The sequence below is a fragment of the Erpetoichthys calabaricus genome, chromosome 17 (assembly GCF_900747795.2).
Source record: "Erpetoichthys calabaricus chromosome 17, fErpCal1.3, whole genome shotgun sequence".
In the NCBI taxonomy this organism is placed as follows: Eukaryota; Metazoa; Chordata; class Cladistia; order Polypteriformes; family Polypteridae; genus Erpetoichthys; species Erpetoichthys calabaricus.
The window spans coordinates 51755734-51782960 of NC_041410.2; the positions used below are offsets into that span (position 1 = coordinate 51755734).

Consider the following 27227-nt stretch of genomic DNA (forward strand, 5'->3'; position numbering starts at 1 on the left):
GGCCCAGAAGTAAACGCATTCTCTAAGGAACTCAAATGCAAAATGAGGTAAGAAAGGTGTAATTTATTTACACAAACTCAAACGTTCAAACACTACGAAACTTGAAACCAAACACAATTTTCTGAACCATTTTAAAAATGTGCCTTGCATTTGAGCAACACGGACTGTTTCTCTGTTCTAAGCTGTGCTTACAAAAATCAAGAACACGCATGTGAATGCTTTATTCCTATTTAAAATGAAAGAAAAACAACCCACTGGTTAAACAGAATAACATACCAGAGCTGTGCTCACTGTGGAGCTCTCCATATTGTCTTCTTCTGCATTGTGGAGATGATGGACATCACAGCTCCATTAAATTAGGGTGTCGAGGGAATTGCTAAGCGTGATCCCGCTTTACATGTAATAAATGGCAGTCGTGTGTCTTCAGGAGCCGTCCAGTCGTGTGTGCTGCTGAGGGTCCCGCAGCCTAAGAAAAGTGAAGTTCTCTCTTCTTCTGGGCACCAAGGCCTCTTCTTCATGCAGTGTGTTGTCCACTAATTCTTGAACATATCACACAGGAGCTTCTCCATTGGTGTATTGCCAATTGTCCTATGGAAGAAGAGCAGTTCTATCCTTTCAGAATTCACAAATCGCAGCGAAGGAAGTAACAGCAGGAGCTTCCCAAACCTGCGAAAAGGAGAAGAGAAAGAGCTTACAGCAGTTGGTCTGAATTAAAACAACATTTCAATGCCCTGCCATTGCACTTCGCACTTTATAGTCACAGCTACGATGGAGACTACCCCACCACAAGGACCATGTGAACCACACAGAAGTAAAACACACTCCTCGCTACTGTTTTATACATTTCATACAATACAACTAAAAACGCAGCCCTTAGCATGTCAGAGCAGACGAACTGAAGTGCCGACTGCAACACGCGGCGCTCAGACAGAAAACTGCCATGAAGGTGGTGCCTGCTTGACCCCCATAGCATCACATGCGGGGGGGTGCTCTCATCTTCTAGCGACAGGGAGATCCATCAGGCGTGATTGGTGTGAAGAGGGCCATCTGCACTGAATGGGGGGTGAGACTGAGGAGAGGAGTTGGGGGGCAGAAAGAACTGACTGCAGTTTAACATCCGCACAGTGACGCTCACCGCCACAAAGAGCCTCCGTGCCTCGTCACTACTCGGGGGTAGGAAGAAGAAGAAGAAGACGTTTTATTTATATAGCGCCCTTCCCATGCTCAAGGTGCTTCACAGAGTCTCAGAAAGAACAGCAGGTATAAGTAACACTGGATACCAATACTGACTGCGTGGAACTAAAACAGACAAATACAGGATACACAATGGAATAAAAGACAATAAACTACAGTAAAATACAAGAAGAGAAGCCTGAACAAATCACATCATGTGTGTTCTAATCCTGAGTGTCTGGACAGAGAGGAAGACTGAGAGAGGAGGCACAATGGCAGGTGAAGTTAAAGGCCTTCCTGAACACAGGAGTTGTGAGGTGTTTTTAAAAGAATGAATGGAGTCCGCTGATCTCATTCATTTAGGAAGGACATTCCAAAGTCTGGGTGCTATGGAGCTGAAGGCCACGTCACCCATAGAGTGCAGGTTAGTGTGGGGCACAAGAAAATTACCAGAGGACCTTAGTGGTGAAGAGGATCACTGATGTAGTTTGGCGTGAGGTTATTAAGGCTTTGTAGGTTATTAGTAGGATTTTATATTCGATTCTGTAGGACACAGGGAGCCAGTGAAGACGGAGCAGGATGGGTGTGATGTGCTCGCTGCTGCTGGTTCGAGTAAGGACTCTTGCAGCTGAGTTTTGAATAAGCTGGAGCTGTGATATAAGATTAGAAGGGGCACCTGCCAGTAGGGAATTACAATAATCGATGTGGGATGTGATAAAAGCATGGACAAGTTTCTCAGCATTAGAGAAGGAGAGAAAGGAGCGAACACGGGATATGTTACGGAGGTTAAAGTAAGAAAGTTTCTTAATGTGATTTATGTGGGCGGAATAAGTGAGGAAGGAATCAAAAATGACACCAAGAGTCCTGGCAGAAGCAGCTCTGATAACTTCATCACCAAAGATGACTGAAAAGGAGCTCATGTTCTTAAGTTGCACTTCAGTGCCAGTTTGCAGGAGTTCCGTTTTGTTGTAATTTAATTTTAAAGAGTTCTGTTCCATCCAGGTTTTAATTTCACTAAGGCAGGTTGTGAGCTGAGAAGTTTTTCTTTTAACATTGAAATAGAGTTGAGTGTCATCTGCGTAAAAATGATAATCCAGTCCAAAACTACGAATGATATGGCCAAGCATGTAGATACAGAAGACCTCTTGATGTGACTGGCAGTGAACTGGACTGCATGTAAGGTGGTCCACTCCTACAAGCACTTGGGGGTCCATATCACCGACAGGCTGGACTGTTCTTATCACACAGAGGACCTGCATATGAAAGGGCAGGACAGGCTCTCGTTCCTTAAGGACTGCGCTCCTTTAATGTGAGTAGCGACGTCCTTCACATCTTCTACAACTCTGTGATGGCCACTGTGCTGTGCTGGGCTGGTAACTTCACTTCAAGAGAGGCCCACCGAATCACCAAGCTAATTAAAAGGGCAGGGTCAGTTATGGGACACACTCCGGACCCCCAGGAGGTCATAACAAAGGAGAGAATTAAAACAAAACTGAGTGCCATTATGAACAAAGCTGCACATCCTCTCTCTGACACATCAACACCGAGGACTTTCAGACAATGAATCATTCAGCAGGAAACACCAGGGGGTCCTTTATAACACCAGCATTACATCTGCACAAGGCCTCATGGGACTGGGACAGCCAAGACCTTGGTAGTTTCGTCCTATTTAGTCGTTCTGGTGTGTGTTTAGACTGCAATGTGTCTATCTGTTTGCTTATTTATTTATTTATTTATTGAGCTTCTGTTAAAAGACAACTTTCCCCCAAGGACAAATAAAGTTCTACCTAATTGAATGTAATTTAGTTCAGATCTCTTAATTCTAGAGCTATTTTTTCTGCCTCACAGTGCTGGGGGCTCAGGTTCGATTTCTAGCCTGATGAGGGTCTACGTGGAGTTTGCAGGTTTTCCCCGTGTCTGTGAAAATACGTCATTCATTGCTCTCCTAGTGCCGTGGAATAAATTATGAGGATTAAGCAAAAAAGTAAAGGCAATCTGAAAATAGATGGATAGACATTGAAGCAACACAACATGTTTGCAAAGGCTTATGGGTAGGCCACACTCTGCTGTTAGTCTCACTGAACTGGAGGTCAAATGCACACAGACACTCCTCTGCTGGATGGCACCGATGTTGAACAAATGTGCCATAGTGCGATTTCTTTGGGCAGAAGGAGTGACGTCAGCTTGTGCGGATCATTTAGTTGTTTGGGTACCCATCTTGCACATACTGTACGGTACCCTATGGTAGGTGCAGGTCCACAGCTGATACCCACATGTGCAGCAGCAGTGGACAACTCAACCCGTCGGTCTTGGCTGATGAAAGCATTCGCCGTGTCGATGGCCGAGCAGATCGAGCTTCGTCGGTTACACGTGTTCTCCCCAATCGTAAACACGTCAATGAGGCCTGCGGGTTTCACTTCTGTGCTGAGCCAACAACCGTCAGTGAATCTCAGCGGGTGTCACTCAACACGTCGTTCGGCTTGGGTGCAATCCCGTCACGGTTATCGCTTCATTGTCAAATGCCTTTTATTTTTTGACACTTCCATTCACTTTCCAATCTGAGATCCATTTAGAGCATTTCGTATATTTTGCAGCTCTTAAATGTAATTTCTTTATGAGGACTCAGTTTTGAATTTCAGATTAGGTGATGATATTGTTGAAACTAAATGGGAAATCACACTTTAACAAATGATATGCTACAGTTTTTAATGCCACGTCTTCTGATTACGAGTAACTTGTGATACACTGAAAGCTCATTAACTGATTTTCCCAAACGGGCCTGACGCCCCTGTCCTGAGCACATGGCACACTCCCATAGCCAGGAGGACTGAAGTGGATGTGTTGGGGGCTGTTACAGCCCACCTAAACACGGGGAGAAGATGCAATGCGCTGACAGCGATGGGGCTACGATTTGAACTGAAGGTCCTGGGATTGTGAGGGGGCAGCACTAACCACTAGACCACTTAATCCATGGATGGTCTTTTTATTCTTGCAGCCATGTTTCCACAAACAGCACAGATCATGTTTGACATGTATATCTGATGCACTTGTGACGTATGTCCGCCGCTACTGGCCATGTTATTTACTCATTCCCACATCTTGTACTGTTTCGTCCTTTGGTTATTTCTCCACCAGACTTGATCTGTGTTAGTAACGGTGGTAAGTAAACTATAAATGAAAGTCTCCAGACATCTACAGTAAGCCACTCACACCATTTGTACTAACGGTACACTAAAGCACGTGCTGCTTTGGCACCGCTGCCTCTTAGACTGGAAACGTCAAACCCCAGTGTTACCTGACAGGCTGGCAGGGGTGGTGTGTACGATTATGTTGTCCTAGCATCACCTGGGACTGGTCTTGGAGGTTCTCCACTTGTTCGGGGTCTTTCAAGCCTCGTGTTTCTACAGAGAAAACAAAGATTTACTTGCAGTGCTAACCTAAAGATGGTGAAACAAGCTTTTGAGAAGCAAATATTGTCGACAAAGGAGACTTTAGAACTGTCTGGCACATTGCAATTGTTGAACTGCTACACCACCAGATGAAAAGGCAAACTTCAATGTCAAGGAAAACTGTGAGCAGGCCCCTGCATAGTAAGTTCTGGAGATTGAAGGACTACCATGAAGCAATGTGACCTGATGAGAACCCCTGGGAAATATGCAAATGGCTACTTGTGCCACTGTGCTGAGCATGGAGAAGAACGAGATCCACAAGTATGAGGTAAAGTATTAGGCTTAGTGGGCAAACTGGACAAGGTGCCGTGACTACCACACAGTGAGGGTATCAGCAGGTGTTAGGGGGCCTCTAGAGAACAGACTGGTGAGGGTCGTGGTGGCAGCAGGCCAAGCATGTCAGCCCAGACTTCCCTGTCCCCAGCTACAGATGCCAGTTGTTTCCAAGCCAGCTGTGAGTTAAAATCCCTCCAGGGTGTCCTGGGTCTGCCGCAGAATCTCCGCCCAGAGGAGCTCCAGCAGGAGCCAATAGGGGGACATCCGTCTGACAAGTCCAGACCACCTTGGCTGGCTCCTTTCAATCTGGTGATCAGTGGCTCTCCTGATCTGCTGAACTTCCCAGTCTATTACAGAGTGTCCGCCCAGCACAGACTCCTCGTTTCTGTCGCCTGTACTCTTGGTGATTACCCACGTCTCAGGCCCGCAGGTGAAGACAGAGATGTCCATTGACCAGTAAACCGCGTGTCTTGTCTTTACATTCACCTCCTGCTTCGCTACCACACACTGGTACAGCACCCGCAGAACAGCTGCTCTCGTCAGTTTCACGTTCCCTTCTTCCATTGCTCACGACTAACATCCTGTGATATTTGAACTCCTCCACTACTCAGATGTTGCCCAATCACCTGGAGAGTGCAATCCAATCTTCTCTGAGGTGGAACCATGACCTTACACTTGGAGGTGCTGATCCTCGTCCCTGGCACTTGGAACTCAGCAACAAATCACTCGAGTGTGGGCCAAACGCACAATCATATGAAGCAAAGAGGACATCGTCATCATCATCATCATCATCTGCATAAAGCACATACTGCTACCTCACCGACTGGACACCCTCACCCCCTCAGCTATGCCTTGCTATCCTGTCCACGTAAGCCAGTTTAGTGCCTGGCATGGTCATTAAAAGCCCTGGAAATGGAGACTGGCATCTCCTTCTTGTTACCTTAACAACTGTGTTTTTGTTCAAATAAAATGCCTTCAGTTCACTTAAATACAAAAAAGAAAAATCACAATTACTTTACAGGACGGGGCGGGCGTTGGCAGTGCTAAAAAGGCAACTGTGAAAGAAAAATACCTGGTTTGAAAAGGACAATGGCCTTCAGACATGCAAATTCTGTCGGGTCAACGGTAAGAGCTTTGAAGCGACTGAAGATCTCTTGGAGGACACGCAGGTCAGCACTTGAGAAGTTGGTCTTTCCCTGCAGGTTAGCTGAAAGTTCAGGCACCGACAGTAAGGGACAGTTGTCCAAAGGCAAAGACCACTGAATGGCACACAGCAGGAACAGCTCACTCCATGCTTCCTCAAGTAGAATGACCTACAACATGGAGGACAAGACTTCATCATTCACATCCAGCTTGTGGGCCGAACTGGTTCAGTTAGCCCACCACATTTTCTAGGTATAAAGTTTTCTTTGCTCCACAACACATACTGGGCCTTGTAGGAGTCGAATGTCTTTCTTTCACCTTGACTCTGAATGTCTGACCTCAGTTAAGATCTCAGTTGGAGTACCAGCTGTGTGACCAGCAGCACACGGGGCAATTTACAAGGCAGCAGGTAACACAATGTTTGGGTACCCACTAGTAGTAGTTGGGTGACAATGACATACACACCTCTGCCTTGTGGGTATAAACAACTGCCAAAACTTCATAGGGTCCTAGAGGAGGAATGGCAACAAAACAACTTCTGACCTAAAACCGTCTTCCCTCATCTTTATCTTTACAATTGTACTACGCACTAATTAGTTAAAATGCCGGTGAAGGAGGTTAATTAGCTGCAAGCAAGCACTATAAAGCGGAAGACATGAGCTTCAGCAGTAAGAAAGACGGCGCCACACACACACACACACACACGTCCTCGGGTGGTTAGCCAGCACTTGGAGTCGCGTGCACATAAACCAGTCCACCATGTCGGGTATCTTGTGCTTTTTTGGAACTCCCTTTCCTGATTCCTCCTCACCTCCTTCCCAAAAAGCGCGCCTCCATTTTTCAAGTCTATCCCCTTACGCCACAAAACAGCACACTTATGTAAGGACCCCCTTCTCTCCTTAAAGTGGCGTCTTACAAACACTTAATTAGGACACACATATTGAAGGGGAACAAGGCAGCAGTAACAGATAGTGAATATAATATAATACGTAGGGCCTGGCTACACCGTGCTCACTGATTAAGTAAAGGGTTCAAATGAAAAGCTGTAGCCGCAGCAGCACTCCAGGAGCGGAGCTGGGGACCCCTGGTCTGAGGGGTTCCTTGGCTTTGCATGTTTTTGTTAACAGAAGATAAGAACTGGCTTTAATCAAATGTATGAGACAGACAGGCCGCCATAATGCACGTACAGTCTGCTGTCAAGCGCTGCTTTTAACGTTACACAAGCCTGCTGTTCTGTTTGCTACCATTTGTCATGTCGGAGATCCAGGAGCTAAAGCAGCTGATTTTGGAAACATGGTTTCAGCTTTATGAACTTGGGTTGATGGCACATCTTATAACCCCATTTCCAAGTTACACACGCATGCCTTGCTGTAGCGCCAGACTCTAATGAAGGAAGCACTTTTCAGAGACAAGAAATGTAATTTTTTAAAAAGGTAAAGTTGTCTTGCAGACAGAATGACCACACTATACCTGAATTAGTTTTATAAAATCAGAAAAAGAGGGAACAGAGGAGGAGGAGGAGGAGGAAGTTAGTCCAAGAATGCTCTGAGTTATGGCTGACGCTTCAAGCGACCCAACACAGGGGTCCCCTAAACCTCGAGCAGTGCCAGGTGGTACGGTGCGCTCACGTTGTTTTGCTTGCGTCTTCATGGACTTTCTGCTTGAATGATCTTTAAGAAATGTGTAACTGTTTCTCCTGCCTGCTTCCTTGTTTTCGGAGCTGCTGAGGGACTACAGGAGCAGTCAATCCTGACAGGGTGGCAAGAGTTTGTGATTTGGGGCATTCTGTTACAGTCCGGGTCACCCTACGACCCCACCAACGCAAACACTTTTTACAGTTTATGTACTGAATGTAACTGAAGCGTGAAGAGAGCAGCACCTCACTATGTGTCCAATCTTTATTGACAATTACACACAACAACATGAATTTTCTTTTTTTCTAGCAGGCATTGTGATTGTTTAATGCTATTGAAATCAGACTGCGTGAATGTCCTACTGTAACTCACTTAACATGTCGCTTAACTTGTTTATGCTGAAATTTCTTAATAATTGTTCTGTGGCTCCTTGCAATGATGTTCATTTTCTGGCACATTAATAGCCCAAATCTGCAGAGTCTGTTCTCTTCAACAGAACATATTAGATAATATTTCTCACTATATGTACAGTTAAGAACGCATTCTGTTTGTGGTTAAAACAATTGTGGGTATCAGGAACAGCTGATCTGCACATTGGAAGGACACCGTGGGAGATCAGGCCTCTCTGCTCCAGTGTGATGACACATCAGATTCGCTGCTGAATTTGCACCCAGCCGGTATGTTTTGATAAATGGACAAGCAGAAGCTGAGACTAGGGAGCTGTTCCACTCCTCATCATCATACGACAACCCAGCAGGACAGCCGCAGGGGTGCTTGGGAGATGGAGTGTGGAAATACAGCCCTGTGGGAGTCCCTACCGGCCAATAGAGGGTGCTGTCAGAGGGGACCTCTCTGCTTTCTTCATGGCCTGAACGTGCTTCCAGGAAGATACGGCGCGATACACGAGTCAGAGGTGGGCAACATTCAGCGGAGAAGAGAAGGGGGAAGAATCTGTTTAGTTACTGTGAACTGTGACGGACTGCTGGAGAATGACTGTGGAAATGTGCTGGTAGTGAATAAGAGCCCTTTATTTTATTAATTTAATGTGTGGTGTTTTACTGTGTTTGAGGTTTGGGGCTGTCTGGCACCCCCTTTTGATCACAAACACTCATTTGAGCTAACGTTTAATAATTTATCACCGACATTACTAGTTGTAAGCATGTTTGACCAAGACGGCTTAAAATATTCACAACTCTGAATTGTGTGCAATCAAAATATCACAATATGCCTGGAAACATATTTGCACATTTCACCCAATCTGTATTTTTATCTGCACAACTTACACACGGAGAGCACGGTGGAGCTGTGGTAGTGCTGCCAAGCTTTGTGTCCCAGACCTTCCCTGCGTGGAGTCTGCATGTCCTCCCCGTGTCCAAAGGCGTGCATGTTAGGTGAACTGGCAATGCTAACCTGGCACTGGTGTGTGTTTGCCATGCGATGGACAACCAGCATGCCTCTGGCCGCAAAACATCTGCAATCTTGACTTCACTTCAAAATGCTTTTAACATTTGATACACCATTAATGGAATCAATGAACATTCGAGTTATTTGGTAGGCGGCCTGATTTATTTTTCAATTTTCCCCCAGTGTACCGGACTAAGCCATACTTGTACAATATTTATTGTTTATCCACCCAACAGCTTACGATGCTGGAATAAATCTAAGCCTCTCTCTCCTTCAGAAATGTCACCTTACCTTCCCCTGCTGACATTCCTGTATATTGAAATATAAGGTTACTTTGATGCCTACGATAGAAAGAAACTTTTATTTTCTCTCACCTGATCCCTAAATGGCAAGTTGGAGAAGACCGGCAGATTTTTTGCCCACTTAACAGCCATGAAGAGGAGTCGAGCAGAAGTCTCATACACATTTTCTGGGCTGTTTAAAGGATAGAGAGACATCTGGTATTCAGAGGAGTTCTGTTCCGGTTCATTGCTTGTCACGTCAATGTTTTCATCCACTAAAAGAGACAAAATGTTAAACTTTTTAGCAAATCAGTCTGCAAAAAACAGAGAAAAGTAAGCCCACATCCAGTACAAGGAAAATGACCGTTACCCACTTTCCAGGTCTTTAAAATGTCTAATACTTGACTTCCTCTACAAAAAGCTTGAAGTTCAAATTTGGATCTCACCACTGTTGTGAGTACGAGGCTGTGCTCTTGTCCTTGTAGAGCCAGTTCAGTTACAAGAACGCACACTTTCACAGGGACAGAAGTGCTGGATTAGCTGCCATCGCCCCCAAGTCTCATATCTCACAGTAATAAAAGCCTTCATGAGTGACTGACTGTTTAATGCAAGCAGTTCTTCCTCAAGCAGACCATTCGTGGAGCTGGTGGCCCTGTCCCTCTGTGAGGTGGACAGCTCGGAAGACGACGCCTTTGAATTCTTTTCATTCACAGAAGACATGGAAGACGCAGTCAAGCATCTCTGGAAAGATTATTCGTTTTGCTGTTTGCTTTTGAAAGACTCCACTACTGTTTTCTACAAGTTCAGGAATAAACTGAATATACTTAAAGGTTTGTAGTTTTATTTGTGCAACTTTGAACCAAATACACCCCAATATGTATGCAGATAATATATTCACCTGTGTCTGCGGTGTATCCATTTATGTCAATTTTCTTAAAGCGTTTCACGGTTTTGATGACTGGGCCGAGACCAATTCATGTTTGATTTGTGTGATGTGCACAGACAAGAGACCAGTAGGAGAGTAGCCACACTGTACAGAGGACCACCTGAAACACCTCCTGTAAATCTGCTGAAAAGTCAACACTGAAATGATGACAACGCCCAGATAAGAGTCTGTGTGTCTGACATTCTATAAAATGGCACATCACAAACAATATAATAAAATGCGTTGCATTTGTCATTTCAACAGAGACATATACAGTACATACAGTACAGTATATATGTGTATATATACATGGACCACAGATGAACTGGAAAGTCAGCCGTGATGATTGGTGGTACTTTCCTTGGATGGGGTGCTGATATCATGGATGGGCAGCGGAGGTCTGCTGTTGGCTTCCCACAGGCTGGTATGAAAATTATACTTGGAGTGTGCACCCTGTCGGGGCTGCCAGTCCTGCTGCAGGAGCTCTTGGGTAGCAGATTCCTTACCCTCACATGTCCCAACTGGAACTACTTCCATGATGTACTGGTGATGTACTGGAAGTACTCCTGGGCTCAGCTTTAAAAGAAGGCCGTCCTCCTTAGGCAGCTGAGTCAGAGTCGGGAGTGGAGGTGGCGGAGGACAGGAAAGGTAATGAGTCGTATTAAACAAAGGTATTTTGGAGTAAAGATGCTTGTTTAAAGAAATATAAAAAAAAGACTGATTTCAACCTGGGACTTTGCCTGTGCAGTTGTGTCTGCACAATATAATGAAGAAATAACAACAATTATAATTGTCTGCTTTTAACAAATTCAATATGAATTAACAAAATTATAAAGGGGAACACTTTTTCCTAATGTGCTTGGCAGTGATTGGGCTTGACTCCGAACAATGCTGGTCAGTAAAGAAACTGGCTTGAATTTTGAGCTTTCCAGAAAGTACTTGGTTGGAAAAACAGTAACTGATACCTGGCATCATGTACTGGCATTTCTAACACGCTCAGCCCTGGCCAGGGTCACAGGGGAGTGGCATCGGTTTTGCAGGCAGAGGTATGCTGGTTGTCCATCGCATGGCAAACACACACCAGGACCAATTTAGTACCACCAACTCACCTAACATGCATGTCTTTGGACTGTGGGAGGAAACCCACACACACATGGGGAGAACAAGCAAACTCCACACATGCAGGACCCGGGATGAGAACCCTGGTCTCCCTAATGCGAGGCAGCAGCGCTACTACTGCGCATCTGTGCCGCCCCCTTCCTGGCCTAATGTTTGGGGTAAAAAAAGTTATCTTCAGTGACTTCCATGAACATGACAAACTTTCACAGAGCTAATTTAGCAAAATAAGACATTTGTTCAGTTCCACTGGACCTTCTACTTTCCAGCTTTGTAGATGTTCAGAGCGTCTCTGCATCTCAGAGAGCCTTAGAGGTCTGTCCAGCTATGTATAATTCCTGCAACCAAGTTTTTCTTTATTTAAAAACTAATTTTCATTGCGTTCCAATATATAGAGCATGAATAAGTAATGGTACTCCTTAAATATATTACTCGTTTCTTTATGCTCCAGGAATTTCTGCAATAGCATTACGAAGCTCCTTCCTATGAAGCTGCTGAGCCTGCATTAGTTTTTTTCTCCGTGTTTGTAATATTGATTTTTGCAATAGCATTAAAACTTTGTTCTTATGCTTTGCTGAACCAGCATCTTATTAGTGTCTTCTCAATTTTCATAATTTAAATAACATGGCATAGGAAGTCATTGCTCCATTCATCGTCTGGTCAATGGACTAAATTCTGTTTGAAATGCCAAGAAGAAGTCAGTGGTAGGTGATGCTGAAATTAAATGGCCCTTTGTGTAGGAGTGGATCGTGCACTGCACCAAATGCTGCTGATCTGTCCACGAGTATAAACTCTAGCTAATGATATACTGATAAGAAGTTGCTTAATTTATCCTGGAATAAAAATAAAAATAGAATAATTACCATTATTATTTTTATATAATACCATTGGGTTAGAATGCTAGCTGTGCTACCTAGCTCCCTGGAAGATCGCATTCACATCCACATGCTAGGCAACGGTACCTTCTGACTGCCGTTAGGTGCCAGGATGAAACCCTCAGAGCCAGTGTCAGACCTTAAGCTGGTGCAGTGGACCCTGAGTTCCTCCTGGTACAGGACAATGCCCGTCCTCATGTGGCCAGAGTGTGTAGGCAGCTCCTGGATGACAATGCCATTAACTGGCCCATACATTCCCTAGACCTGAATCCAATTGAGAACCTCTGGGACGTTATACATCTGTGCATCCATGTAGCGCCACAGACTGTGCAGGAGCTCACTGATTCCCTGATCCAGGTCTGGGAGAAGATCCCCCAGGACACCATCCGCTGTCTCATCACGAGCAGGTCCAGATGTTGTCAGGAGAGCACACTGGCATGTCAGGGCCATACACATTATGAGTCACATTTGGAGTTGCTGTGATGAAAGTCAATCAACCTGTGATTTCAATTTTGACTTTGATTTTACTGGTCAACAAGCATTTTGCTACTGGGATTCTTTCATCTGTACTTTAACAAATTTCACTTGTTGACTCCAAATCTGAAAACAGATTTCATCCAGCATGTCCCATTTTTTAGTTATGATGTTCCAGCACTTGGACAACTAGGGTGACTGGACAGTAAAGGCGATGCGTTTCAGCACTTAAGAAATAAGTTCGGTCTCGAAAAAAGTGAAGCCAAAATTAGGGAAGGTGTTTTTGTTGGCCCTGAAATCCATGAACTGATGCTTGACGATGAGTTCAAAAGGAAACTGAAGCCAACTGAATCAGCACCCTCATTCGTGCAGGTTGTCCAGAATTTTCTTGACAGTCACAGAGCAGAGAATTATACTGAGCTTGTGGAGAATATGCTGAAAGTATACAGTGCATCCGGAAAGTATTCACAGCCTTTGCCATGAAGCTCAAAATTGAGCTCTGGTGCATCCCGTTTCCCCTGATCATCCTTGAGATGTTTCTGCAGCTTAATTGGAGTCCACCTGTGGTAAATTCAGTTGACTGGACATGATTTGGAAAGGCACACAACTGTCTATATAAGGTCCCACAGTTGACAGTTCATGTCAGAGCACAAACCAAGCATGAAGTCAAAGGAATTGTCTGTAGACCTCTGAGACAGGATTGTCTCGAGGCACAAATCTGGGGAAGGTTACAGAAAAATTTCTGCTGCTTTGAAGGTCCCAATGAGCACAGTGGCCTCCATCATCCGTAAGTGGAGGAAGTTCGAAACCACCAGGACTCTTCCTAGAGCTGGCCGGCCATTTAAACTGAGCGATCAGAGGAGAAGGGCCTTAGTCAGGGAGGTGACCAAAAACCCGATGGTCACTCTGTCAGAGCTCCAGAGGTCCTCTGTGGAGAGAGGAGAACATTCCAGAAGGACAACCATCTCTGCAGCAATCCACCAATCAGGCCTGTATGGTAGAGTGGCCAGGCGGAAGCCACTCCTTAGTAAAAGGCACATGGCAGCCCGCCTGGAGTTTGCCAAAAGGCACCTGAAGAAAATTCTCTGGTCTGATGAGACAAAGATTGAACTCTTTGGTGTGAATGCCAGGCGTCACGTTTGGAGGAAACCTGGCACCATCCCTACAGTGAAGCATGGTGGTGGCAGCATCATGCTGTAGGGATGTTTTTCAGTGGCAGGGACTGGGAGACTAGTCAGGATAAAGGGAAAGATGACGGCAGCAATGTACAGAGACATCCTGGATGAAAACCTGCTCCAAAGCGCTCTTGACCTCAGACTGGGGCGACGGTTCATCTTTCAGCAGGACAACGACCCTAAGCACACAGCCAAGATATCAAAGGAGTGGCTTCAGGACAACTCTGTGAATGTCCTCGAGTGGCCCAGCCAGAGCCCAGACTTGAATCCGATTGAACATCTCTGGAGAGATCTTAAAATGGCTGTGCACCGACGCTTCCCATCCAACCTGATGGAGCTTGAGAGGTGCTGCAAAGAGGAATGGGCGAAACTGGCCAAGGATAGGTGTGCCAAGCTTGTGGCATCATATTCAAAAAGACTTGAGGCTGTAATTGCTGCCAAAGGTGCATCGACAAAGTATTGAGCAAAGGCTGTGAATACTTATGTACATGTGATTTCTCAGTTTTTTTATTTTTCATAAATTTGCAAAAACCTCAAGTAAACTTTTTTCACGTTGTCATTATGGGGTGTTGTGTGTAGAATTCTGAGGAAAAAAATGAATTTAATCCATTTTGGAATAAGGCTGTAACATAACAAAATGTGGAAAAAGTGATGCGCTGTGAATACTTTCCGGATGCACTGTATTAGCTTACGGGAGCCAGAATATCACTGAAGACGCATTATTTACATTCTCATCTCGACTTTTTTCCACCAAAACTAAGCAATGTCAGAGATGAGAACAGGGAAAGATTTCATCAAGATATAAAGGTGATGGAAAACTGATATCGGGGAAAATTCACTCCGTGCATGACAGGTGACTACTGTTGGTTCTTGCAAAGAGAGACGGATGTGCAGTTAAGCGCAAAAGCGAGTGCCTCAGACAACTTTGAGCACACTGACCTTGCTTTTATATTGAGGTAAATTGACATAAATATGCTTTAACGTGTCTCTGGTATCATCTTCTGGTTTGTTTTCAGAATAAACACATCAAAACAATTTTGGTGACACAGTTCAAACTCCAGATATCGTGTTGATATATTATATTGATATTCAAAAGTGTCAAAATGTCAATGATGTGTATCTCAAAAATCTGAGGTGCTAGCTTCATTCCGATTTTATATATGAAATCAGTGTAAAAAACATAATAGAGAGCTGGTCTGAAGTTCCCAGTAGCAAACAAAAAATATTTTTTTGTAGACCAGTGTTTGCGGTGTGATCTTCAATGCAGCACTTAAGGGGTTGGTATTTTGGTTTCCATTGACAATTGTTATATCATTTTGCTCTGAACAAATTACACAGGATTATTCAGTAAAGAATTTCAACTTGAAAATTTTGTTCATCAAGATCATTGTGGTCATTTAAGTGTTCTCTTAATTTTTTTTGAGCAGTGTATTATATCAATATTACTAGACTTTGGGAGACATAAAAACAACAATTGTACTGTGTATAGGGCTTGAAAGGAGCTGGAGATTATTCCAGCAGCATCAGATGTAAGGCAGGGACAGGAACTGAATGTGAAAACTGTTTCAGGACTAGGGCTGTGTGGTGTACCTGTACTGGAAGGGTACAGAAAGCCCAAAATGTAAAAAACAGTACAGTACCAGCATTTCTGTACTGGAGGTAAGCAACAGCTTTGCTCTCTCCCACCTCTACCCTTGACATTTGTTGCAGTTGTGGAAAAATGTCTGCTTCATAGACTTCATGAAACGCAAGTACAAACTCCAACACGATTGGGACTTCACAGGGAAAAACTGCTTCTACTCAATATGGACGTCCTGGCCATCAAGATATGGTGTATAGTGAACACACCAGGAAGGCTGCAGTAAAACAGCGGTGGGGAGGGTGCAGACTGGAGTTACCCATTATTTGCTTCAGAACCATTTTGGCACTGGTGCTGAGGTCTGAAAGCTGGTCATAATTTTAGTACCCATCCAACACTACTCAGGACCCACTCAAACATTCACACTCACTCATCATGGAATAATTTGGAGTCACCCATCAGCCTAACATGAACATCTTTGAGATACGGAAGGAACATGAATACCCTGAAAGATACTGGAGGATGGCAGGAATAAAAGCACATTGTGAATGTGCAAACACTGCCAGTGCCCAGGCTGCATGTGTTATTTATGTCCTAAAGGTATGAGGCTACAAAACTAACCATTCTGCCATTGTAGCCCACATATTCCAAACCGTTAACCTGGAAATATCATAAAGAATTGCCGATACTGGGCTTACACACGTATGAAACAGAGCAACAAAACTCTTAAAAACAATACAACGCTTAACAAATTAAGGTCCCTGTCTGTGTGCCGTTTTTATGTTCTTCCAATGTCTGGGTGGGTTTTTCACTTGGTGCTGCTGTTTTCATCCCATTTCCCTAAAATGTGCCTGTTTGATTCATTGGGGACTCAGAACTGGCGTCATGAACGAATGTGTGTGTGAGCGAGTGACTAACTTCCACCCTGTCCAAGGCTGGCTCCTACGTTGCACCTGATATTGTCAGAAGAGGATCTACGCCCCAGGACCTTTAACGGGATTGATAATGGAAAAAAATGGGGTCTTTTATTTACATAACATTGATGGAAGTTTATGTGTTTGCACTTTTCTTAACCAATTGTTAAAAATCAGGACATGACTCTCAAAACCAGGAAATCCGAATTATGAAACAGAGAAGAGATACAGCTGGCAGAAAATGTTTTAAGTCGCAACAATATGAAAGAGCTAAGTGGCAGAAAACCGTTTGTTTGTTAGGATGCACACGTTCTGCTTCAACTCTCATTTGCATGATTGACTCGCCAAAAGCAGAGTGCCATGCCCTAGGTGAAATGTTTCTGCTGCAAATCTGATTGACTGCCATTATTACAGAATTTACAAGTATGGAAACTAAAGGCCATATCACATTTGACAACTTTTCTAGCGATTTTCAGTCGTAGCCATTATTTACATAATATTAGCAAGACAAAGGCAGTTGCCACTGCGCTCCACGTTGTGTAACGTGACATACCCCTCGCTCTGACAAAATCAAACTGCTTGGATTCTGCCTTTAGTTGTGTGCAGGAGAGCTGACAACCAACGAATGCTCATCCAAGTGTTCAGTGCATATGATGCTTCGATGATGAATAATGAACACTCATGTTTTGGAACTCACAAAAGAGAAACCTGGCAGTTTAATGTCTCATGTTTTACATACCATGTACCAGGGCAGAGTTTGCAGTTGAACTTGCCGTGCCTGCTGACTCTTTGTACAACACCAGCTCTGTCAGGCAGCATGTTATTGGCAGTCACATAAAGTGCTGAGAACGACTGTGCTGTAAGGTTGGCACGCAGTCACTAAATGCGAGATGCCCTGAGATTTTCAGTCGTTTAATTGACGTGGTCTGGTGACGAGATCAACAGCTTCAGTCAGCAAGTCTTTCATACCCGTTGACTAGAAGCCTTGTAATGTGTCACACGTTATACACATTCCTTCACATAAGTCGATTCTGTTGCGTGTCTCATGATTACTAAATGGGTGACTTCTTTGGAATGAAACCTCACTTTTCGCCCATATAGAATGTATTCTGGAAATCACAATACTTAGACTGGACAAATGTAGCTTAATTTTTGAAATTTTTGTTATTATTTGTATAAAAGCTGCCAGCATATTTCCCATTAAAAGAAAAATGTAAATTTGTCAGTAGAACTACAGTAAGTTACATAAAGAACTGGTTAGAAAAGAGAATTGAAACACTTACCATCTTCAGGTTCAAGTTTTGCACAAGTCTCTGCTGTCATGAGGCTGGCCATGAACCGATGATTGTTCTGAGGACTAAGTGAATGTTGAGATGGTGTAGACATGGATGAAGTAATTACGGGTCGTGGTGCAGCTGGACAGGAGGATGAAGTGGGCTCTCTTGCAGATGTCAGATGCTCTTTCTCTGGGTCCACGTCAATTGTGTCCAGTCTGACCTGAGCCGTGCTACGTGGCTGCCTCTCGTTCTGGACAGCTGCAGGTAACGCATACAGCAAAGTGTGAGAGGGAGACAGCAGACGGCACCAAAACATACAAAGAGATGATCAACTTTAGGGCAATTACAATAATGAAAGTGTAAAATGGGAAACATGCAGAACTTTCTCTATTCAAGGTTCAGTTAATGACATTTGAAATTTTAAGATTGGTGATTTATTCATATAATAAACTTAGTGACCATCCATCAAAAGTCATGATTTTGTATGACACGCTCAAAATGAAACAAGATGCATTAATGGTGATTTAGTGACACAAAAAGAAAATTAAACCCTCTAAAGAAAATAAATGCATAGAAATCACATTTAAGATACTAATGATTTAAAAATTTTGCTGCCATCATTTATTAACTGCCATATATTTTGCTTATTTGTTGATTCTTCTGCTCTTAGTAATGCTCTGTGGTTGAAGTGGTAATCACTCTAGCGCCCTTCCAAAAAATATTATTGTTGCTGTCTTATACAATGGGCTGTCTCTTCTCATCCAATACAAACCAACATAATAAACCTTTTGGGGGATTTTGAGACCACTCACCATCTTTATTCATGCCAGACTGGAGGCACTTCTTCAGCCGGCATGCTTGGCACTGGTTACGGTGTGCTTTGTCTACAGGGCACATTCCTGTGCCAGCCTGGCACCTATAAAGGGTAAATTGCACACGTTAAACAAACACTGCATCACTCCGACATTTTATGCTAAATAAATACTAGCCTGAAAGCAAGTCCAAATTATTTCCTAAAAAGAAGATTCAGTTTCATTGGAGTTCTCAGTTACCAGTTTATGTTACTTCTTGTAAATGGCTTCACTGACACCGGCGTGTTTCAATGGTGAACCTCCTATCACTCTTACCATCCTCAGTCCTGAAAACTGTCACTATTATTAACAAAACAATTCTTGTAATAAAACTAATGCTCTCCTGTGAAAACCTTTAGAAAAACACACTGCTGCATATCTAGTAAAGGGGATCTGTCAGAATAAATAGGAATAATATATATATACTGTATATAGTAGGAAGAGGGAAAAACTGTTTAGTCTCTAGAAAGAGAATTGCTCCCACTATATGCTGAGCTGGGAAAAACAAAATAAATAAACTTATTTTAATCAAACTCTTTAGAAAATCCATATAATAATTATTAAGCATTTCATAAATAGCCCAAAAAGAAATACATTTAACAGATCTTTAATCTACATAAACCAATACAACCTTAATAGATCCAAGAAATCTTTCCAAAGCCAGTTTTCTCATCCTGTCACTTTGGATAATTACTTGTCCTATTTCTTCAGACATGTATTAGGCAAAAAAATAACATTTTTAAGATTAAAAATAAAAACAACAAGTAACCAATTGTATGTCTGAAATGTTGTAAGTCACCTTAGATAAAGGCATCAGCCAAATAATACGTAATATGAAATGTGTCCAGGCAGGCAGTATGGCGTAGTAGTTAAGGCTTTGGACTTGAAACCCAAATGCCGCGACTCACACAGTGTGACCCTGAGCAAGTCACTTCACCTGCCAGTAGAAAACCAGAAGAAATATAACCAATTGTATCTCAAACATTTCTAAGTTGACTTGGATAAAGCCAAATAATAATCAAGTGTAGCTTGATTTGAGTTTTTACTTTCACTGACGTCCAATTTCAAGTATACAGAATCACAGAAATGACCGGCAGTTTAGCTGAGACTATGAAAAGCTCCTTCTACAAATGATGAAATCAAACTAATCTGCTGCTGATGCCTGCCGTGTTATTTAGTGACAGTCTGCTCTTTACTCATTTAACCCAAACATTCAAGTAGAGAACGCTTTCTCTTTATGATAGCTGGATTGCAACACCTAGTTGTTATCTATTACTTTAAAGTACCACAATCTTGAATGTTTTTTCTTAATGTAATGAACTTTAAGTCAATGATTTCCTTTTATTCCGAGCAGAACTCACATTTTACAATTGTGTTTAAGTAACTAATATAAAAATGATTATCAATTTCAGATTCATTTATTTTTAATAATGGCAGGAGTAGTCTACTACACTGATTTATATAAACACTATGCCAATAAGTACAAAACAGGACATCATGCCAAAAATCTATCCATCTATTTTCAAACCTTTTTATCCCATTGAAGGGGAGCAGCAACCTCTGCCAGCAGTATCAGAAGAAAGACAGGAACCATTCCTGGATGGGGTGCCAGTCCATCAAGTGGTATACTGAAGCACAAACCTCTGTTCACATGGAGCTGTTTAGAATGATTTAAACTAACACACACACACATCATTGGCATGTGGGCAGAAGTCTGGAGGAAAACATGTGCAGACCCACAACACACTGATGGTGCCCTGGCTGGGATTTCAACAAAGCCACGAGAGAGCCGTGTGGCTACCCATTATGCACCATATACTTGCACATACTGTATCTGGACAGTTTACACAGCTACAAACAGGAAAATGAAGATTTGGGTGTAGGACTCCAAACAAGCCAAAATATGATGAGATGACATGAGTCTGATATCAAACAATATCTAGATGTTAAAACAGGGGTGTCCCACTCCAAGCCTGGAGGGCTACATTGGCTGCTGGTTTTCATTCTAACCATTGTATTGATTAGTGACCAGCTTTTGCTGCTAACTGAATTTTTTGCCATCATTTTAATTGTTTATCTTTTTAAGACCAATAATCTTTCTTTTTTCTTTAAACAAGCCAACACATGACCAGCTGGCCTGTCTCCATCATAAAATGTCTGAGCATAAAGACAAGTAAAGGTCTCAGTAATGTTGATCTGCTCAGGTCACCAAAATTAAAAAAAAGAAAATCATCAGTTTTGGAAATGTCTGATGTGGCGGAATGAGAGCAGCAACAGGCCATGGAATTAAATAAACGGGTTTAATTAACAACAAGAATCAACCTCTAATTAAGAAACTGGTTGGAGTGAAACTGACTTAGCTGGTCATCTCTTGGCTCACTTCACATCTCTTTTTTGTTTTACTGCCATTTGATGAAAATATAGAAGCAATTCAGTGGACAGAGTTTTAAAAAACAAAGTAATTAAAATGATGGGAAAACACGTCAATTAACAGCAGAAATTGGTCACTGATAGTGACAGGTGGGAAACCAGCAGCAGCCCTCCAGGATTCGAGTTAAGCGTCTCTATTCTAGGTGTTAAAACATTCATACTATTTGGGTAAGACACCATTGAAAGGAATGCATCTGTGAGTATTTATTAGGTTCTCTGCCCGATATTTTCAGCATTTGTCCTCGCAGACCTTTGCATCCATTTATTCTCTAACACAGGATCCAATTTAGGTAGACAGGAGCTGATGACGGGTGCAAGGCAAAGACCATCCCTGGCCAGAGTGCCAGTCCATTACTTGGCACCCTTGCATACACAAAGACAAATTACCTCCTTGGGATGCTGGCAGAGAAACCAAATGGACATGGGGGAGAGCACGCAAACTACACACCTGAATTCTCCAGTGCCAGATTTCAGATCCAGGTCCCAGACAGTAACTAAACAACATCATGCCTTTGCATATCATCAAGTCTTATTAAGATATCCCTATGTGGTGTGGTGTAGCGGTTAAGGCATAGACTACTGACACTATGTGACCTTGAGCAACTCACTTCTCCTGCCTGCACCCCAATTGGAACAACAAAAGTAATGTAACCAACAGTACAGTATATCAAATCAAATCACATTGGGTAAAGGCATCAACCAAGTAAGAAAGTGACCTGTCATAGTCTGTCATATACAACCATGCACCTAAGGGTTGGGATGCCCTATTCTTATCCTTTTAGTTTTTTCAGCACCTTGTCTCACGCATAACAGACAACTGAAAAGCACAACGTTTCTGAATATCAATCACGCACAAACTGGAAGGACATTTTTAAAACAGTTTCACGGTGAAACTACTGTCTTTAAGAACGACTGGTTTGATACTGTCTTGCACCGCCACCTTCACCCACCCACTCACATTCGTGCTCACCTGTAAATTAGCTTCCTACGCACGCTGCGCTTGAAGAATCCGCTGCAGCCGTTACAGGCGTAGATTCCGTAGTGTTTGCCGCTGCTCGTATCGCCACACACTTTACACAGGAGGGCGGGGCTCAGGGCCTTGCAGGGGGCGGGGCTTTTATCTGCCAGGAAGACAGAGGGAGTTTTTTTAGAGTCAAAAGGCGAGTCGAGTATCGTGACAAAACACGCAGTGAAGCGACTTGGTCGCCAAAAAAAAAGATTCATTTATTGATTTTACAATTTAAAAAAAAAACAACACAGCACTCAGGAAACAACCTAAACATAAAACCAAAGATTGTTATTGATGACTTGCGTTGAGAAGTTAACCAGAACAGCACAGAACAGTCGTTTAGTCATCACCCGCCGTGTGATTCCATTGAAGAAATAATTTGGAATATGAAAACAATGGTAATACGATGGTTTGTAAGTTATGTTTGATGAAAGCAGTAACTTCAGGTAGACGCCTTTAGGCACATGTCATGTGCCCGCCATTGTAAGTGAAACACCAGATTCAAGTTTATCCAAAATCATATTTTCTAAATAAATATACATTTACAGTACTAGTTTTCAGTTTAAAGTGTATAATGTATAGAATGTTTATGGCATATGGCAAAGTAATGAGAAATTTTAAGCTGTGCAATGGTTAAACTGTTTCGTGTAAATACGAGAGTGTGAGATTAGCTAAAGAAAATAGCACGTAAAACCAGCAAGTAAGGGTCCAGGTGTAAGAAGATGCCCTTAAGGAGGGTCGTTAGTATTGCTCAAGAACAGGGGTGCCCAACTCTGATCCTGGAGGGTCGCCGTGGCACCGTCCTGTTACTTTCAAAATCAGTGCCCAATTTCTGCCGTTTATAGATTTATTTCCTCCTTATTTTTAATAGGCTTGTTTTATAAGTCTTCACCTTTTCCTTAACTGGCAGCCATAAAAATTTAAATTGTGAAGTGAGCCAACAGACCAGCTAAATCAGGGCCCCAAACCTCAACCATCTTCTTAATTAGGAGTTGATTTTCTTTTTCTTTTTTTGTTATGTCCATTATTTAATTCCATGGTTTGTTGGTGCTCTCATTCTGCCACAGAAGACATTTCCAAAACCGTTGATTTTCTTATTTTCAAGAGCACCTGCAAAATGTATTAGTGACCTGAGCAGATCAACATTACTTAGACCTTCACCTTTCTTATTTAGGTTAGCTGGTCATGTGTTGGCTCGTTTTGTATCTCATTTTTGTTTGACTGCCAATTAAGGAAAAAAAAGGAACAATTAAGGCATCTGAGTCCCAAATAGCAAGTCAATTAAAATTATAGCAAAAACTGGTACTAATTAAGCAAAGGGTTTGAATGGAAACCTGCAGCCTCAGTGGCCCTCCATGATCAGAGTTGGACACCATTGGCCTAGATTAGCAAATTTTTTTTTTCTTTTAAACTATGATGTGCAGTAACATCTTGGAGTAGAAAGGAAAGGAAGCAAAAGAAAAGATAAACTCGGGTGAAAAAAATGAAATGGAAGAATTAATACTGAATATGCTGTGGCATATCTGAAGAAGAAATCCTGAAGCATTCTGAAGTTTAAAGATGCGATTGAGGAGTTACGCTGTGTGTGTTGAACTAAATCTGTTATGTATACTTGCAATGTGGGAAAAAGGGTGAGATTAAAAAAGAACTGTCCCGAGGTGTGGAGTGTGTTTTATGTTCTATAAATAAGCACAAACAGCAAAATGATAAATATTTATTATTATAGTCTTTGTGCATTAGAACAGCTAGAACACTAGCATTTTATTATTTTGTATTATGCTGCTTTTCAAGAACATTCGAAAAGGGTCATTTTCCCCAGAAATCTCATGCCAGTTCTATGCGTATGTATCTACTGTTAAAAAGTGAATATGTTGGGGGGGGGAGAAAAGTAGATACATGAAATGTGATTCTTACTGTATAAAACTTCATATACTAAAAAAATCATTGCTAATAGTTTACCTTTTAATTAATTTCTGTTGAACAAAGCACAAATTTACCTGGTCTGCTGTCCTCCATCCTGCTGGTAACTATGGAATCAGCCGGAGAGTTGGATAAACTGGAAATGCTTGAAAGATCCTCTTCCATTTCCCAGAGTGAATAAAGTTACGCACTTGAGAGAAACGGCAGCAAAATTAAATTAATGGTTACCTAATCCAAGTGGTGTGTAAACTTTTAGCAATATGTATTCTTAAAAACTGTCCATATGCTGTCTCTACGGTATTGAGATAGACTCTTTAGACTTAAAATCTTCTTGTAAGAAGATGAAAAAGTTTATTTAAAAGGAGATTCATTTCTTCATTTCACAGCTGTTTTCCCTCAGTCTTTCAGTCAGTTCCAGTGAATGCGTTCTTTAGAAATTGTGAGAAAGAACTTGCAGATGGCACACTGGTGTCAGGGAAGTGGTCTTCAGGTAGCGTTTTTCACGTAAAAACACATTTTGCTGAGTTTCTCTTTTCTTATTTCATTTTTTTCTTCACAGCTCTGCAAACAGCTTCTGTTAAAATTTCTTCAGACCTAAGATGGAGCAAGAGTTGGTAAAGTGCTTGTCTTCCCTTCTTCTACCTTGTTAGCCTGTTTCCTTCTGTGTCTGCCTTTCTCCCTCTCTCCCTGTTCCTCTGGGGCTCCTAAAGACAAGCAGAAGGATTAGACCTAGGCGCTGTGTAAGCACATGCTTATTTGTCATCCTCTTAATCTTTACTGTATATCTAAGGTGGATCAATCAGTCACACTATGAAGAATTAAAAAGGTGATGAATCCTTAGTGATCACAAAAAGATCCAAAAGACCAGTCCTGAAACGGAGAGAGAGAGTGGAGCTGTAACCTTAAACCGACACCACTAAACTGTTTGTCTCCTTCCATTTTGATTCCCTGAGTGCAGAGTTTCAGACCACATGTTGCTGCAGTGTCTAGTTATCAAAGGACAATTATACAAAACAGAGATTATTTCCTTTGCCACTCTATAGTTTTTGTCTCTTGCTGTCTCATCTCTCTTAGAATACCAGCTCAGGTTCCTCTTGTGAATTTGATCTTTTTTGATTGCCCACAGGTAATAATGCCGGCCTCCCCCCGCGCCAACCACCCCAGCAGCTTATTAACTTTTCATTTTGCTTTTTGCTGTTGAATGATTGATCTGTTTATTGTCAAAAAGAAAACAGCACAGAAAAAAATTACATCTTTTTAATGGTATTCTCAATTTAAGATTAAAATTAAATATCTGAGTCAATAAAAAATATGTTCAGACATTTTATTCTCCTGTAGGTTTGAACTTTTTTACTGTCTATTTTTTACATTGTGTAGAGTTTAAAAGTCAGCAGTTTGTTGTCATTGATATTTTTCTCCATTTTCCATAATCTCCTGTCTTGTCTTTAATGGACAGCACAGTTCAAGTAAATGAAGATACAATTCACTTTGTAAATGCGCTGGCACTTATACAGCAAACAGGTTCTTATATATATGTGTGTGTGTGTGTGTGTATATATGATATAATAATAATAATAATTCATTACATTTATATAGATACACGTATACAGTATATATGTATATTTAGTATAGTATATATGCCATTTTTGTTTGAGAGAGATCATAGTGGAGAGAGTGAGTTAGTCATCTCATAACCTTTAGGCATTGGTCTCAGGTCAGGTCAGGTTGGGGAGCATGCACTGGGATAGCACGTTGCCTCACCCACCACCCTGGTCTGGAAGCCTTAAATGTTCCCCAACACCCTTAAAGGCAGGTAAGCAGCGAAAGTGAAAGAAGATCTCTAGAGGACTGTTTACAGGTGACATTAGAGAGATTCCACTTTAAGGACTATATATGACTATATATATATTTAAGGACTATATATGCTCAAGCACTCAAAACTTCAAAGTCACAAAGACATTTTCATGTGTTTTTGTAGAAATGTATACTGTTCAAATTAAAGTAACATTAAAGTGATTTATAATATAGCTGAGACATTATTAATGTTGCAAGTGGCTATTACTGTTTGGAAAGACTGATTTATAATTTATTATTCACACAGGACTGCAAAGCTTTTCATCGGCCATTCAGCCGATGGTGTGCGACGGATGAAGCCAAGGTAAGCTCTTGCTCCATTTGGGTCAGTATTTAAATAACTGTACAAGGAAAATGAATGACTGTATGTATTTAGCTGTACCTTTTATGAAAGGCAATTTAGAAATCATTCTTAGGCTGTTTTTTTTCTGTTAATTAATTTACAATTGAAGTAGCAACTTGAAAATGAAATATCACTAAAATTTAATGTTAGGTTATTTGAGAATTAAAATAATATTTTTTCAACATTTCAGGTTTTTTGTGTGGTAAAGTGGCAGTGTCTAATGGTTTGCCACCACCTGACAGTGTTTCATCCCCTCTTTAGGGGTTTCATTTTTTGAGAAGTGGAGTATTTAAGTTCTGTCCTTATTCATATGGCTTTCCTCTGTTGGTTCAAAAATAGACTGGAATCCCTTTCAGGGTTGTTTTTTGCCAGATGGTTGTTGCTGCCAGAATATAGGATTCAGTTCCCCGTGGTCTGGAAATGTTTATGTAGAAAGCAGTTGGATATCAATAGTAATACATGGGGTTTTGATTTCAAACTGATAAGTGTATCCACAGAGAGGAAGAATAATTGGCTTGGCCTGCTGCACTCAAAAGACTTTCTGTTGTCCAAGATTTTCTAACATAAATCCATCCATCCATTATCCAACCCACTATATCCTAACTACAGGGTCATGGGGGTCTGCTGGAGCCGATCCCAGCCAACACAGGGCGCAAGGTAGGAAACAAACCCTGGGCAGGGCGCCAGCCCACCGCAGCTAAGATAAATCGATAGTCATATTTAATTTAATAGAGTACATTTCACTGTAGAATTGCACTCTATTCCACCCCAGCCATACTGAATAATGAACAGTAATATCCCAGGGAAGCCTTTGTCTGTGGTCTGACTAATTTTTGCAGGGATAGGCTCCAGCTTCCCTGTGACCCTGCTCAGCAGACGTTAGAAATTGGATGGATGAAGGAATGGAAGCTTCCAAACTGTAAGTTCTGTAAATTGTGCTTACATCCTTGTATATTGAGAGGAAGTGCCACAAAAGTAACACACTTAACAATCCTGTTTCCTCACCTGTCTCCTTTCTTCCAGTTGAGCTTGTACCACTAATGAAGCTTCTAACTCCAAGCTCAGTTCATCACCAGCTGGGAAGTCTTCTTAAACTTAGAGGAGGAATATTTTCTGGATATACCC

General features: G+C 42.0%; 1 protein-coding gene across 1 annotated transcript; it reads right to left on the reverse strand.

Annotated features, from left to right (window-relative positions):
• Positions 1–339: 339 nt before the first annotated feature.
• nr2e3 (nuclear receptor subfamily 2, group E, member 3) lies at positions 340–24599 on the reverse strand. Its single transcript, XM_051920343.1, has 8 exons — positions 23983–24599; positions 21947–22097; positions 18508–18611; positions 17702–17953; positions 9454–9635; positions 5971–6211; positions 4469–4574; positions 340–666 (listed from the first exon to the last, which is right to left on the reverse strand). Exons 1-8 carry the CDS (start codon positions 24068–24070, stop codon positions 534–536), a joined length of 1257 nt encoding a protein of 418 aa, XP_051776303.1. The 5' UTR covers positions 24071–24599; the 3' UTR covers positions 340–533.
• Between the last annotated feature and the right edge of the window lie 2628 nt (positions 24600–27227).